This window comes from Rattus norvegicus, chromosome 1 (assembly GCF_021556685.1).
Source record: "Rattus norvegicus strain SHRSP/BbbUtx chromosome 1, alternate assembly SHRSP_T2T, whole genome shotgun sequence".
NCBI classification, from domain to species: Eukaryota; Metazoa; Chordata; class Mammalia; order Rodentia; family Muridae; genus Rattus; species Rattus norvegicus.
The window spans coordinates 266,340,958-266,357,628 of NC_141534.1; the positions used below are offsets into that span (position 1 = coordinate 266,340,958).

Below are 16,671 nucleotides of genomic sequence, written 5' to 3' on the forward strand. Positions count from 1 at the left end.
GTGGTCTTCTTGCCCAGAATGAGGCTCTTGGAAATGTCTACGAAGCATTTTAACGTCATGCGCTTTCGCTCTGCTCTAGCTACGCCATTCTTCCTTTCCCTTTATGATGACAGGAGAAGGCTCTGGAGACCAGACGTCTGGCTGCCATTAGAAAGACTCAAGGCTGATCAGTAGAAAGAATGTAGTGCAACCTGGCTTCCGGACAGCCAGTCTTCCTGTCCATAGGATCCCTACATGGCCTGGGCACGGAAACTGGATTTCCTCTCCTGGCTCTGGTTAGGAAGCAACTCACTAAATTCCTCTGCATCTGTCTCTGTACTCATCAAATGAGAAGTTTCAAGTAGGGAATCGCCCAGATTTGCTTTCCACACAAAAGCCCCATGATTCCTAGTGACCCCCTTATGTTTCACCTCCATCACCGCTGAAGCACAGAGTGTCCTACCCACATATTGGGGGGAGGCGAAAGTATACAGAGAAGTGCTCAGTAAACCTTAAAGCCATGCAAATGTCAGCTGTCTTCCTTGAGACTCTTTCTGCAGCTTCCTCTTCAGGCTATGTTTCAAGTTTCACCACTTGCGCTAAAGGAGACATAGCTTCTTATGGAAATTCCTAAAATCTTGTCTTCCGGAAAAAGGAGGCCAAGAGATCAGGGCAGGCAAACAGGGCTGATGCCTATGCTAATCCCATCTGCAAGTTCTCTGGAAGGAAGCGGACCACTCTCACTGCGAAAGATGGATTTTTCCAGTTTCATGCAAGGGTGAGAACAGTGCTAAGAGTTCAGATTTCAAATGTGGCTTTGTTCAGAGCATGGAGAGGCTGTCAAGAGCCCGGAGGTCACTGCGAGAACTTCTGCAGTTTGTCTTCCATTTGTGTATTTCTTGGCAGTTTACTCATGTGCCAAACCTAACACCATCCATTTCTCTGCCCTTTTTCTGATTAGGGGATGCCTTCACGCTGTTGCCCAGGCTGGCCTGGGACGCATGGCAGTCTTCTTGCCTCCCTGCTAACTGCTGGAATCATAGGTGTGACCACCATGTTTGACGACTGCTGTCACTCTTGCCAGTGGGATGATGGGAAGTTTTATCGTCAAAGCTTTGCATCCACATGTAGATCCTAGATTGAGAGCCACAATTATTTTGCCCGTATGTCATTGAGTCGTTTCTCAATACTAGAGGAAAATTCGGTTTTCTCTTGTTTTCATTTCCTGGACTCCTGTGGTGTACCTAAGTTCTTTGCAGAGCCTCTCAAGGTGTCAGGACTTGAATGAGTTCCAGAGAACCCTTGAAGTAGGCCGTCTTTTACAGTCCAGATCTGGGGAAGAGAAGTTGAAATGCCCCAAGCAATGCAGTTAGGAACAAAGTCAATATCTTAAAAGCAAAAACTGGAGACTTTGTTTCTCTTCTTCTCACAAACCTTAACAAGCCATACACCTGCTCTGTGCATCTTATCGCTGCTCAGACCTGCGGCTTCCTGGGGAAGGGAGGGTATTTAATGTCTGTCTGAACACATGGTAAAGGCTCTGCTGACACTTCTGGTGAGGGAGCACCCTCATAGAAGCAGGGAGAGGGAGGATGGGATAGGTTTCCAGAGAGGAAACCCGGAAAGGGGATAACATTTGAAATGTAAATAAATAAAATACCCAATTTAAAAAAAAAAAAAGAAAATGCCTTTTGCCAAGAACACAGCTGGATTAATTAGGTGCTTTTCACAGACCAGGCAGCCGATAAATACTTGCAGATTGATTTGCTAGGCAAGGGTTCTTGGCACCTGGCTACTTTCCTAGTTCTAGTGTATTTCTTTTAGTTTCAATCTTTTAGAACATTTAGCTATAAAAGCACCGGTGGTCAGGGTCCAGTGTGGCTAGAAGGGATGTCCGTGATAGTGGCTGTCATTACCTATATTCCCAAACTGGTTTCTTGCACCATGTTCCAGGATATCTTGAAGAAAAAGATATTAATAGAGAGACATTGAGTTTCTTAGACTGGCCACCAAAGTTGCCACAGAGTTTAGGAGTAAAGGAAAATTTAACTTTGTTGAAAGGTGTTCTCTCCAAGATGTGGCCATAAAACAGTTTCTCCCCCTGTGTTTTTTTTTTTTTTCAGGATACCTATTAAAATATTGCAAAATTCTTGTACTTCTGAATTTTACTGGTAAAGAAACAGAAGTCTTGAGGAGGGAGTGGGGTTGTTATAGAGAGTAGGCAGCTGGGACTAGGACACCATTCCTATCTTGCTCAAACTGGCCAACCACATACTACAGTGTGTTTGGGGATTTCAGGTATCAGGGTGAGGGTCGAGATGGTTAGCAAAGGGAAGGGAATGTTTTATTCTCTATTCGGCCCTCTTCCTGGGGGCCAGGTTTCCTAAACGGACTCTTTTCAAAGGTCCAAGATGCCCTTTTAAAAAATGGGAGTTGTACTTTATTCTTATTTACCAATTTTGGGGTATTTGCCCCATAAAGCCTGGACGTAGCATGTGTCAAGTGATGCTTCAGATACTGGCCATGTGACGAAGTTCTGAGGGAGAGACAGTGATGACTCCCAACTCCTGGGATTCTCTGAGTTTGCACAGAGCATATTTATTATATGGGCATAACATATCTGCAAGGTGCCTCTCAAGCACGCGATGCAAAGGGCGAGTGAGACACAGGTCTTGTGAGATAAGCCAGGACTGGGACTCAGATAAAACAATGCCAGGTAGAACGCCATCAGCCCCGCAGACTGGCTGGTACTCTGAGGAATCAGGTTTCAGAAAATGGATTATATTGGCATGAGACTTGACAAAGACTGAGGAAGGCTGAGAGACTTGGATAGGATGTACCAGGCAGAGATACCAGCTAGGAGAAACATTTCGAGATGATGCGATAAAAAACCTGGCGAGACAAGGGAGGATGTGGAGCCGTGAGCTGTCCTAGTGGATTCCAGAGGAGGGGCATCTATGCAGTGAGGAAGGCTGTGTGTGTGTGTGTGTGTGTGTGTGTGTGTGTGTGTGTGTGTGTGTGTGTAATAGCGTTAGATAACACCAGGCAGAAGGAGACTGGGTAGAAAGGCCCACGTTAGGGGGTGGCGGCTGCTATTGAGCAGTTCAATTCTGAAACAACCAAGAGAACGTTCTGGTATTGCCATCAGTCTAAATGTAAACAGGCCTGGAGAAAGCAGGTCAGTCACTTTCCAAGTGCACAGGGAGAACATACGGTACTGCACATTATCTCAGGAGATAACGACTCAGACAAAATGAAGGCTAGAGATGGCAGCCTGAAGGAAAAGTCACGGAAGACAGCTGTAGAGGACTCTTTCAATACACAAACCATAGCCAAATGGCTGAGAAACCCAGCTTTGGTAAGAATGCAAGAACCACAGTGGCCTGGCTGGTTGGCAAAGGGACTTCAATGTTTGTATCTCTTTATCTGGGAAATGGGAGCGATTTTTATCTCAAAGGGGTTAGGCCTTTGCTGCAAGAAACTTCCTGAGCACGTGGACACGCGGTAGGAGCCACGCGTGAGCAAGGGCCAGCGGCAGAAGTAAGTAGAGGTTGCAGATTCTTCCAGACGCCCAGAAATGGCAGGGACCTCAGGAAACCCAAAGCCTTTGCAAGGGTTGAGACGCCCCGTGGAGAGGATGGGCCGGTCCGAGCCACCAGCCGCACCCAGCCCCCACCCCAGCTCAGCCCTCCACCCGCTTTCACAACCCAGCCCTCCCACCTGCCCCCACCCTGGCGAGGGGCCAAGCCCAGCGCGCATGTGCCGACGTCGGAGCCCCCCCCCCCAGCTCCGCCCCTACTTTCCACGTCTCACTTCCCCTAGCTCTGCCTCGCAGCCTCGGCAGCAGCTCCGCCACCACGATTGGCTACAGGACGTCCTCCTCTCGGCCAATAAACGCCACGCCGTCGCCCCCGTGTTACTGGGTAGAACAAAACAAAAACAAACAGAGCGAGCGGGGCCAGAGGCGCTCCGAGGCGGTGGCGGAGGCTGAGGAGCGGGGTCGGGGCCCGGCGGACCAGAGACCCGGGCGAGCGGTGGCGGCCCGAGGGGGTCAGTACGGTGGGCGCGGCTCGCACGCTCGGGCGGGCGGCGTCCTCCTTCCGGTGGCCCCGGGTCGGCGCAGGCTGTCGCACGTTGGGAGGGGGAGGGGGCGTGGAGGCCTCGCTGCGGCGGTCCGGACGGTCGGTCCCGGTCCCCACCCGCCTCGGAGCCCTCGGGTCACCCTCGTTCGCCCAACGCCCGGGGCTGCGGGGAGTTGCGGGTGCTCGCTCTCCGAGGCCAGGCCGGCCCGGCCGGGGCGCTGCAGCGCGGGCCCGCCCCCTCCTCCGCAGCCTCTTCCCCGGCGGCCGGGCGTGCGTGCGCTCGCGGCCCAGAGGAGCCCCCGGGCGCCCGGCCGGACGCAGTTGAACGCGGGGGACGGGACGGTAGGAGAGGTGTGTCGACCGGACGGAGATCCGGTGAGGGGTCCGCGCCCCGAGCCCGGGCCTGGCCACCTTGGCTGGCCCTACTCGCTGCGGGAGGGTCGGGGTCCTGCGGGAAAGGCGCCGGTCGGTGCGGGCACGGGGCGCGGACAGCTGCCCGCCCTGACCTGTGCCAACTCCTCCTTGCTGTCTCCTGCACAGGGTCCCTTAAAAAAATAGAATATAGCCTAGAGAAAACAAAGCCGAGAAGGGAGCCCCCTCTCTGTGTGAACGCATGCTGTGTTTGCTGCACGTCTGTCCGCTACTGTAATGTACGTAGAGGGCGTGCTTTTTTGTTTTTTTGTTTTGTTTTGTTTTGTTTTTTTGTTTTTTGGCGCCCCCCACCCTTACCCTCAACAGTCTCAAAACTGCAGATGTAGGTATTGCCTGTCTTCCCAGGTCCCCGTCCTTGGGAACTGGGTCTGTAGCCAGCCTCTGTAGTCTCCTTATCTGCTATGAATGATTCAAAATGCGGCTCCTGGCCTGGGTGAGGTGTGGGTGTGAGGCCTACAGGCTGCGTTTAAAACAGTTTGATAGTCTCACAGTTGCATTATTCTTGATTTAAGAGTTTGAGACTTTGAGGGAAGGCCCTATTTATTTATTAAAAAACAAAACAAAACTGAGGCTTTAGCTTATGTGCTCGTCCTAGTATTTATATCCGTAATGGGCCTGCGATGTCTCTGTGTATCTCGTAGTAATAGTAAGGGCAAATACTTGTTACGACTGCAAAAATAAATGTGCATGCTTCTTCTCTATAGTGGTTGCTTTTTGCATTATTGTCACAGAGCGCTTTTATCTGATTGCATGTTACTAATTAATATGATTGCATCCCAGGGAAGAATTAAGGTACTTTTCTAGTTAACATATGGTCTAAACTTAACTTCCAGGATGTCAGAGTAATTTATCGGGCATTTTGGAAACGCACTGGAGAACAGTTAATTTCAGCCTTCATTTTTTTTAGCTGTATGCATGGCTTTTTTTTTTCCTCCCTCGTGGGAAATGATTTTGTATAGATTAGTGTGGAGCAAGTGGAATTTAGATTTTTTTTTTTTTTTGGCCTACATTGTTTGAAGTAAGCATTTTAAGGATTGTTAAATTAAAAGAAAAAGGAAAAAGCCTACTGAAGAGAGTGCAGCATACTGTCCTTTATAACAGCTGTGATGCTATCGGTGTGACTGGGCCTTGACTGTTTGATCCGGCTGTTATCTCCATGGTTTGGCTGTTATAATTAATAAAGCAGTGTATTATGTGTGTTGGTTATTTGCTGATAGCTGTTTTCAGTATCATAGTTTATTTTTAGTGTTTGGAAAGCAGAATTAACAGTTGGTGCAACAAACCTGTGCTGTCATAAACTTCTTTAACCCTAAGAAGGACTTCCCTATACGGCGCTGTAAGCTCCTGTAGTGTGTTTACCAGATCTGGATTCTTGTTGTGGTTCACCGGCTGTGCTGCTGTTTCTTCTTGCCCAGGCCACCTTCTCCTTCTGAACCTCTACATGAAGAACATGAAATAACGCGTATCCAATGCATTTTGAACTACAAAGGGCCTGAGAAGCATTATTTATAATATTTCCCCCTTTATTAGCTGGATGCTGCAGAAAATATTTTCTCAAAGGTTCTACTCGCATCCAGAATGAAAATAACACTTGAAGATGTAACTTTGGTTACATTCAGATCACATCAGAGCTGGCAGATTTCCTCTAGCGAGTGATCCAGGCATACGCTGAGGGAAAGCAGGATTCAGCAATTTCAGCCACGGAAAGTAGTAAAATTCTCCATTTCCAAACTATACTTGGTCTTACATTTGTATGACTCTCTACGTATCTACTTTAAAATTCATTTTTTTTTCTAGATCCCAAGTCATTTAAAATTAACACCGGGAAGTAAGTGGCCATTCAGACCTACATGTCAGTTAATTCTGAGCAGAACTAGAGAGTGATTTTTACCATGTTCTGTTTCTTGGGTAGGATAACGTCTTGGTGTAGCCTAACAGTCATGACATCACCTCAGCATAAGGTGTTACTCTTGTTTCACAAGTTGATACCTGTTTTAGGGAGAAAGGATATAGATGTGGAGGGCCTTATGCTTGTTAAACTTGGTGAAGTTTATCACCTGTCTGCTCTCCACAGCACACAAAGGTCTCACATGCAGGTGTTAAACTCCTGGTGACCCATGTGTGTCCTCTAGTGCTGCGATTACGTGTGTGTGTGTGTGTGTGTGTGTATTTTAACCACATCTGCCTTTTATTCTTAAAGCAGGTTGTGCTTTTTTTTTAAGAATGAAAATTTTAGATTATAAAAGCCATATGCTGAATATAAATCACATAATAGAAAGGGTTACTTAAAAATCTCTTCCTGTTTCAGTGCCTCATAAAAAGACAATGTAATGGACGAGGAAATGAAATGACAGCTGCCTCTGGTTTTGGATAGTCTGTGATGGGAAAGATCAGTACATGAAATGTTCTGATTAGCCAAGACTGTTGTTTTTATTTTAGAGTAAATTTTAGTTTTTGTTAGAGATTTATCCAGTACTTATGTCCCCGTATGTGGATGTCAAATTAATTTTAAGACTGTATTAAATGTGGGCTTGGGAGATGGAATGTGGGTTAAGAGTGCATAATGCTCTTCCAGAGGACCTGAGTTCGGCTCCCAGAGTTCACATCTGTTGGCTCACAGCTCTCTGTAAGTCCAGCTCTGGGGGAATCCAGTGCCCTCTTCTGCCCTACACAGCTGTCTATTCACAATGTGGCTTATAATGTGGCACACAAACACATGCAGAAGCACGCACACACACGTGCACACATGCATGCATGTACACGCACATGGTAATGGGGGGAGAGAATCGTAAAAGATTTGGTGTGTATGTTTAAAAGATGTGTGTTATAAATGTTTCTTTAAACCTCACGTTTAAGGGATTCATTGGCACATGCTGAAATCTGATGTAATTTTTTGTTTTTCTTTTTGTCTCAGAAAAGCTTATGGAGAAATTGGGAGCTAAGTATTAATTAGACTATTTTTGAAGGGATTGAGGCTTTTTTTTTTTTTTTTACATTTTATTCAAGTAAGTTGAATTTACCTTATTGTGTCAGTTTAGAAGATGTTGAACCTTTTTCTTTTCTTTTTTTTAAAACGTAGATTCTAAAGGAAGACTTCCATTTAGTAATTTGCGTATAATCAGTGCAAGTGAAATTAAGGAAAAATGGATGTAGAAAACGAGCAGATACTGAATGTGAACCCCACTGGTGAGTTGTATTCTAACCCTGCCTTGTGACCAACCTTGAAGCTGTTCCAAATGAGAGTAAAGCTCTTAAAGTACTTTCTTAGCCATGCTTAAGGTATCCTGGCTCTACAAAAAGGCAACGGAAACTAGTAAAAGTTTTGAGTACTTGCATTTAAAAGTGGTCAGCATTGAGGGTGGTACACTTAGCTGGGACAGTGTTGAGCGACGTTATGTTACAATAGTAAGGACTTCTACACTGAGATAATGTAGAAAGCTTTGAAAGAGTTTTTCAGTAAGGGCATGCTTTAGAACACCACTGTCTTCACTTTGGAGACTGTTGAAGATCGAAGGAGAGAGACAGACTAATGAAATGCTGTAACACACTATGTGTGTTTGTTTTGGATTACAGTGTTTTCTTATTAACATTTGTACTTTTTTGCTAAGAATCTAAAAGAATTGAATACATCTGTGCTTTTTAAATTGATTCAGTTTTCACTTTTTAGACTCACAAACTACAATAAAAGTCATATATGTCAACTTTACATCATAATAATAATTATCATAATTACAATTACACACCAGACAGTTTGGGTGATTTGCCTCTTATTTGAGTTACCCATCTGGGAAAATAAACTGCTAGAGTGGTAATGAAGCCAGTGGCCTTTCTGACTTAAAAATGTCTCCAGAGCAAAGCTGAGGCGCCATCTGCTTGTCAAAGACATCTGAGACAGGGGAGAGTGGTCTGTGGGGTGCTGTTGACAGGAAGTGCAGTCTGGTAATAGCCCCTTCTTTGAGGCTATGAGCAGGGAAAGTCATAAAAGAAGTAAAGCATTGATTGCTGCAATGGGTTGAATGATCATTGTATGACCATGTAGTGTTCTAGTGGCTGAAGTTGTTAGGATGGTTTTCATGGAGGGAATGAGATTTGGGTATATTTTGAAGAATTCTGATAGCAAATTAGTAACTAAATGACTTCTAAGCAAAAGACCATTTGGTCTCTTTTAGGTACTAATGTGCCAACCACTTTAGGTGCTAATGTACCAACATGTGTAGGCTGGGGACCTTTCAGAGATAGAAATTTAAGGAAATAGTTTTGGAGATAATGATTTTAAGAGCATTTCCTATATTGAAGGCAGTCAGTTCAACAGTTGTATTTGATTACAAGTCAAGTATATATTGCAGACATTAAGTCTCCTAAACATTTGTAATTGAGCAGGGAGAGTTTTGAAAATAGTTTAAATACCATCAGAACCTTGATTTCCTCATCTGTATGACGTGCTGAACTTGTACTGTCCAGTAGAAAAAGTATGTTAGACACTGTGCAGTTTATCTCCTTTGTCTCAAGATTCTTTATTACCTCTCTCTACTTGGTAACTCTTTGCTCACAAGTCTATAGTTTTTTTGTTCTTCATACTAACATAGATTTTTATTATCCAAGCAAGTGTAATAACTTTTTTTTAGAAAACCCTGTTAATTAAAATTCAGTACCTTCATTTACTTTCCTTGGTAATGGGACAAATAATCTTATCTGTCCTTTATTAGATCAAGTCATGTAAAATTGCCAATGTATGACTACTACTAGCCTACAGAATGTTAATTGCATGTGAAGTAACCAAATTAAATTGTACCTGACGGGGCTGAGAGATGACTCAGTAGTTAAGAGCACCGACTGCTCTTCCAGAGGTCCTGAGTTCAATTCCCAGCAACCACATGATGGCTCACAGCCATCTGTAATGGGGTCTGATGCCCTCTTCTGGTCTGTCTGAAGACAGTGACTGTGTGTACAAATACATAAAATAAATACATAAATCTTTAAAAAAAATTGTACCTGACATAACAGTGGATATTGGAAATACTTAGTTTGGTTTTCTTTTTTCTCTTTTAAGACCCTGACAATTTAAGTGACTCTCTCTTTTCTGGAGATGAAGAAAATGCTGGCACTGAGGAAATAAAGAATGAAATAAATGGAAATTGGATCTCCGCATCTACTATTAATGAAGCTAGAATTAATGCTAAAGCAAAAAGACGACTGCGGAAAAATTCATCCCGGGACTCTGGCCGAGGCGATTCAGTCAGTGATAATGGAAGTGAAGCAGTTAGAAGTGGAGTAGCTGTGCCCACCAGTCCAAAAGGAAGGTTGCTAGATAGGCGGTCCAGATCTGGGAAAGGAAGGGGGCTGCCAAAGAAAGGTTAGTGTGTGCTGTGCAAAGAAACAACTGGAAGAACCCCGGTTCCTGTGCTAGGACTCCCTTGTTGTAAACAGAGAAAGCATTAACAGTCCTAGGGCTTTATGAGTTGCATGAATCTTTATGGCAGAGCTGAAGGCCCATACCACTTTTTCTTTAGGTTGCTTACTTTTTCTTTGGAGTAAACTTTCTCTTTTCCTCTCAGCAAAATATAGTAGACATTGATGCTTTCAGTTATGAATTTTATACACATTATGAAGGTGGTCAGGTTTATTATAACTGTTACCAAATGAATCTATGTCTAATGTTAAAAATAGTGACTATGCATTTGGTAACATATACGTGGATCTGGGTCTGAGCTCTTTTTAGTTCTGCTGCTTGAGTGTTGGAGTAGATTGATTTATTTCACTGTAGTATCCAGTGCCTAGAATACTGATAGACATTTAAAATTCATTGGATGAGAGGCTTTCAGCCTCTGTCTATAGTAGGATTTTAGTAGAATTGGAGATTGGACTGGATTTTGAATGGTGTGAGCTTCAGTTACACATTTAAGACGCTGATAATTTAAATGGATCTTGTGATGAAGTGTTTGGAAAGAGGGGGGAACTGAAACATGGAGATTGAATTTCAGCATCTTTTATTAATGAACATAGAACTAATGCCAAGAAAAAATATGATTATGAAAAACATTTTTGTTGAGGTGAATAGGGAAAGATAAATATATCAGTATTCAGTGGTCTTTCAGAAATTATTTTGTGATTAGCTTACATAATCATATCAATCAAAGTGATCTGAAGTTATCTGGTTCTGGTCTGCTGTGTTGGCAAGGATTATAGTCCAGGTATAGAATGAAAACTTAAAAGGGGGGCAATGGCATTCTGAAGGCTTTTTAAAAAGTATTATTTTAGACAAATTTGGCCTTCTAAAAATGCCACAGTAAATTGATAATGGAAAAGTGAATTGCTCAGTTGAAGTTATAGTCTTTGTTCTATATGCAGAAGTAGAGAGAAACAGCTGTTACTGCTGTTGATTTTTTAAATAGCAATTATTTGTTAAAATACTGCTAATTTCTAAGTATAGTTTAATGTGCACTTTATGTGGAAGAATATTACATGTTAGCATGACGGTAGTCATTATAGATATCTGTGGAATGTTTTTTTTTTTTTTTAAATGTGTTGAGCTTTTAATGCCACATTTCCTGGCCCAAAATGTTTTTCTTCTTTATTCTTTTTTCTGGTTCCAAGAAATGCCAAAATTTAGAGCTGCACCACAGTGTCATGTTCTGTAAGGTCTGTGGTACAACTATTGCTCAGATTAAAAAAATATTTTAAAGATTTTGCCTTTGTAATTTCTAACTAAGTTATTTTGACTTAATGCTTTTAGAAATATAATCTATTATTGAAAAAGTGATCTTTATAGGAATTTCAAGTGTAATTCTCAACTGGAAAATAATTAGCATAAGAATTTTTACATTTGAAATTATTTCAGATTTCAGTTAATATTTGTGAACTATCAACTGAACTTTCAGGTGGTGCAGGAGGCAAGGGTGTCTGGGGCACACCTGGACAGGTATATGATGTGGAGGAGGTGGATGTGAAAGATCCAAACTATGATGATGACCAGGTATCAGCTATTTTTTTTAATATACTCAATGTTTGTAAGATTTCTTGATTTTCACTCATAAGATTGTCAAGTGATACATGGTTATGTATCAGTACTCCATAGCTATGAAGATAAAGACAACATGAATAGAAAAATCATATATACAGATTAGGAAAACCAGGTTTTTTGATAGTAAAGTATACATAATTTCCACTTGGTTTTGGGAGTCAGGAGGTCTTTATTGACTTGAGACTGGTGATAATAAAGGAGTATCATGGGCTGCAGGTATTGGGTTCCTTTTTAGAATCACTACTTAACATGAGTACTAGTGTATATGTTGTTCTGGGGACATGTGCATTTTCTCTCTCATGATAATACTTAATAAGGAATATCTTAATGCATCATTGTGAAGTTCTTTCTGTCTTTCTAATGGAAAAATTTTAAAAGTATAATTGGTGCAATGAATCCTACTGGTACTCTTCTTCCAGCTTCCCCAGTATTAACTCACAGGCTATCTTATTTAATCTATATCTGTTTACTTGAAAATGTCAGTGTGTGTGTGTTAGATTGTTTTCTTTGCACATTATTCTCATATGTGTACTTACCAGTTTTAACAGATGGATATGGAAAATTTCTAAGAGATTATAAAAATATTTAAAAGCTGTGGGATTGAAATACCATGTACTTTGCTAAATATTAGTCTTTTAAGTATATGCTGCAAATAATATTTTAAGTGACAAGTTGTAGGTAAATATTTTAGCTTTTCTGTAGAGTAGACACATGGGTTCATGATAAGCATTTTTTATCTTACTTAAGTTTCACTTGAACTGCTTTTTCTTAGATTTTCAGTCATTACAATATTGATCTCTTATTTTTATTATATTAATTTTGAAAGTTTCTGCTTTTGACAATGTTAGTACATATATAAGAATACTTAATCTTGTTAAAAAGTCAAATTTTAATGAAAGTATGTGCTGGGATGCCATGTTAAAGGTTTTGGGTCGAAAAGTTGGTTTTGCGAGGAATATAAAAGTTAACATAAAAGCTGAGGTGGCTTAGGTAAGGTGTTGCTATGCAAACAGGGGACCTGAGTTTGGATTTCTAGCACCTCTATAAATGCTGGACATACGGTGATCTCAGCATTGAGCTCAGCATTGAGAAGTGGAGACAAGTGGGCTCCAGGGCTTGCTAGATGGGGCTCCAGGTTTAGTGAGAGACTTTTTCCTCAGAAAATGAGGTGAAAGGGATGAGGAGATGGTTCAATAGGGAAAAGCACTTTATGTACAAATTGGGCAGCTTGAGTGTAGTCTCCACAGTCAGGAAACTGATAGGAAAAACCAGCTGTGGTGGATGCATCTGTCATCCAGTCCTTCAGTGAGGACATGGTAGGTGGAGGTAACCTTGACCTCTGGTCCCTGCACACCACATGCATGCATGGTACATGCTCCCCCCTCCATACCCAAGTAAGTCAGCATGAAATACAGAATTTGGGAGAAAAATTACACATTTGCTGCCGTGAGTGGGTTTGTTCTGTCTGGGGCCTGTTGACGCTTTGTGACAGCGTCGCACCCAGACTGATTACAGCAGGAAGCAATGTCCTTTTCTTGCCTTACTGGTGATCAGCTGGCGGAGCTATGAAACGATGGTTTCAGTTTATTCGAACATTTAATTTGTGATGCCCTTCTTTCAGGAGAACTGTGTTTATGAGACTGTGGTTCTGCCCCTGGATGAGACGGCGTTTGAGAAGACGTTAACACCCATCATACAGGAGTACTTTGAGCACGGAGATACGAACGAAGTCGCGGTAGGTTTTCAGGGGCAGGGGGTAAACACCATGGAGAGCGATTGGGGTTACTCTGGATAGAGCCATTGGGGTTACTCTGGATAAATTTATGTTCTTTTCTTTTGTAACAACAACAAATGTCAACCAAGAAAGGAACGTGGCTCAGTCACTGGGCGACACTCAGCAGCTTCAGAGGACACTGGTCCCAAGGGCAGCTTGCCCAGCCCTTGTGCGGGGCCTGTGCATGCCACTCCTCACTGTTATAAGTGTGCTGCCGCCTCCGTAGAGCTGGAGTCTGTGCTACAACAGAGAGCAGTTTGACCCGGTGCCTTCTTCTAGCCCTTCGATGGGCAGCTGTTCTTGAGTTGCTAGGGTACTGGGTTGTAGGCTCCCCTGTTGCAGGTAACAGTTGCTGTTCTGTTCTTCTGCTCCTTTCTATAAAAGACCCAAACCCTGCTGGGCCTTTGCTCAGGCTGCTTTTGCTATAGTGTCCAGCTACAGCCTTATCAACGTCTGGTAACTTCTAACAGGAAGAGACAGATTGTTTACCTGTACTACCGTGATCTTAGCCCGCTCAGAAGACATTTTAGCCTTTTCGTGCCAATCCCCCTTTCATTATCAATTTATACAAAGGATGGGCAGCTTAGGCAAGATGGGGTATGAAAATCTGCTACTATCCCAAGAGCTCCCCAAAGCCTCTAGCACCTTTCTGTTTGCAGACGTAGTTCATTGTAGGATTCTGACAGTAATGTTGACAGGTGTCATATGTGTCTTACCGTACAAGACCTTCGTATTGCCAAGGATTTCACACCTGTGCCTGGCCCTTGCCCCTGTGGGTTGATCTCCCATCTTCATTGAAGGGACTGGTATTGTCTCAAGATCCACAAGACCAAGTTCTGTAGAGTGACAAAAGTCAGGGAATAAGAAACAAAGACAGGAGGGGGAGGGGAAAGGAGAAGGGAAAAAGAAACAAGAGGGAGGGGGAAGGAATATTTGTCTGAGGAGGGGGAGTGGGATGATGACAACAACAGACAGGCTCTGAACAGTGGAGACAAATGTGATTCATAGCAGATGACAGTTTATAACGGTTAAAGGGAAACTCAGTGTAGGGTGAGCTGCTTAATTTTAATTAGGCATGTTAATTAGGTGAGGCAAAGGGGATTTTTGATTGCTGGACCTCAGTACTTTGATAGCTGGACCTTGGTTGTCAGCCTCAGGAGGAGGACGTGGCTGAGGGGACTCGACCTTGGTGGTTAGCCTTTGGAATGTAATCTAATGGTTTTTAATAAGGCAGAGAGAATGGGGGAGAAGGGCAAGGCCTGCAGGAGCCATGTTTGCTGTGCTTGGACTTCTAGGGTTCCTTCCCTCTTCCTTTAGATGCACCTGTAGGTCCTTTGGGTATACTTCTAGGTGTTCAGAAACACTCAGAAGTTAACATTATGTCATTTATATAACACATTTTCTAGAGGATGGGTGGGACAAGGCAACACCCTAACGTACCAACCCATGACAGAGGGAGGCTACAAAGGTAACATTGGTGAAGCACTCTGAAAGTCTGTTTAACCTGTTCTGAGCAAGCGTCAGGTGAGTGCAGAGGTTCACAACTAAGATGTTCTAAAGTGTAACGTAAGCAGGGCCGAATACGGAGAGGCTCCATGCATTTGTAGCAGTTCCTTCCTCCCCAGATCATAGTTGGGTACCAAGCACGTGGATGGGAGGCATTAACTTCATTAGCTCTCTGTAATCCTCAGTCATTCTCTCTGAGCCATTAAGTTTCCGATCCCGGGGCTCTTCCACAGTCTTCCTACATTTCTCCAAACCTGACAAACTCAGTAGCCTGACTCAGTCTGCTCAGACCTGCTCATGGCCAAAGGTGAATGTGGCTCTGCTCTCTCCCGCTGTACCTAATGGCTCCCTAGGTCAGAGTGGCCCTTGGTTCATGGTGGCTGCAGCTTCTCCATTCATACTGGGCTGTTGGAATTCCTGGCTGGGCAAACCATCTCCACTGCTAGCATAACCTTTTGCTGGAGGGAAATATACCCTTCATAGTCTCGGGGGATAATTCCACCCTTGGGGCAGGCTTGATCGTCTTCACTGTGCCGATCTATTCTGGGTGTCTTCCAGAAGCCCTTTAGCACACAGATGGCTTTCTTTGTCAGTCTTTTCCTTGGGAACTCCAGTGAGACCCAAATCCCACCACATCTGTCTCTGAATAACCCAGGCATCTCTTTATCTGCTGTGTCTTTTTCTTACCTCCTCTAGGGCTCTCACATTACAGACTCTCTACATCTTGCTCTAAGTCACTGAGATCTGTCAAATCCCCTCCTACTTTATAAAGATCTTACCCCACCAAAGGGCTCAGAAAAGCCACTAAAGCTCCACACTAGCCATGAGGTCCCTGCTGGATCAACCTTTCCTTTGCCTTCTCTGTGAACGCAGTTCTACCTGACCCAGTGAACCAGGTTCAAACACTGCTCCTCTTCCTCCTAGTTCCCTCAATAGCACCTGCCCCTCCTTTTTGGTCCTCCAGTTCCTGATGTTTATGGGGACTTCAGACAGAGATGACCAAGTGTTCTTCATGGCTTTCATAAGCCAATCCACCAAAGACTATGTCCATCACACTGCCTCAGGCCATGCAGCCTTTGCCTTAAGGAGGGATGGGAAGTTACATTACTCAGTTTTTCTGTCTCCACAGCAGTCAGATGGATCCCATCCACCCGTGTCCCACAGCCTCACAAGCCAGGCTAAAACAGGCTCTTTTGCTACTTGTTTAAACTTCCCTAATTTCAGCACTTTTAGTGCTGAGTATCTCTTGACCACTCTAGTTTCTTGCATGGGACCATATTCTGGATCATAGATTTTCCCTTTTATTCCATTAAAGGTTGGACCTCTATAGTATCTTGTATTGCTTTTACCATGATCTTCCTCACGTTGACTCTTCCTGTGGATTCCAAGGTCTCGGATCCCAGGCTGGGCTTCTGAGCATGGGTCTAACTTGCACTCTCTTTTCCTTGTGGCCCCCAACCCTTAAGAAGTCACCTCATCTCATTCTCTTGGTTATATCTGATTTGCCAGATTAGATGCTAACACGCAGGATGCTGCCACATCTCTTGTCTTGTTGCAATTGCTTATTTTTACACAAACAGGTTCCTGTTTGGCAGCCATCTTAGCCTTGAATGGTAACCTCTGCTGCTGCTTGCTTACAGTCCCCACCCTTGTGTGCTAATCTTAAAGACTTCAACTTTTTCTCTAAGATTCCTTCAAGATTCCTAATGCTGTGACCCTTTAATGAAGTTCTTCATAATAGGGTAATGCCCCAACTATAAAATTATTTCATTGCTACTTGTACTGTTATGAATCATAATGTAAATATTTGATATGAGGGATATATATGACCCCAAACAGGTCATGACCCACAGGTTGACAACCAGTGCTAAACTTTT

At 43.4% G+C, this 16,671-nt stretch overlaps 1 protein-coding gene across 16 annotated transcripts in view; it reads left to right on the top strand.

Moving 5' to 3' along the window:
* Positions 1–16,671, top strand: part of Pdcd4 (programmed cell death 4) — a 41,545-nt gene that overhangs the window by 14,721 nt on the left and 10,153 nt on the right. For 6 of the 16 annotated variants that reach the window (XR_015638196.1, XR_015638195.1, XR_015638188.1 and 3 more), the window contains 4 exons: positions 7,573–7,679; positions 9,544–9,846; positions 11,372–11,466; positions 13,136–13,249. Coding sequence is in view for 8 of the 16 variants with exons in the window: in XM_087586734.1 (XP_087442860.1) it covers positions 7,637–7,679; positions 9,544–9,846; positions 11,372–11,466; positions 13,136–13,249 (555 nt within the window). In the remaining 8 variants the exon portion in view is untranslated. 16 annotated transcript variants of the gene reach the window in all.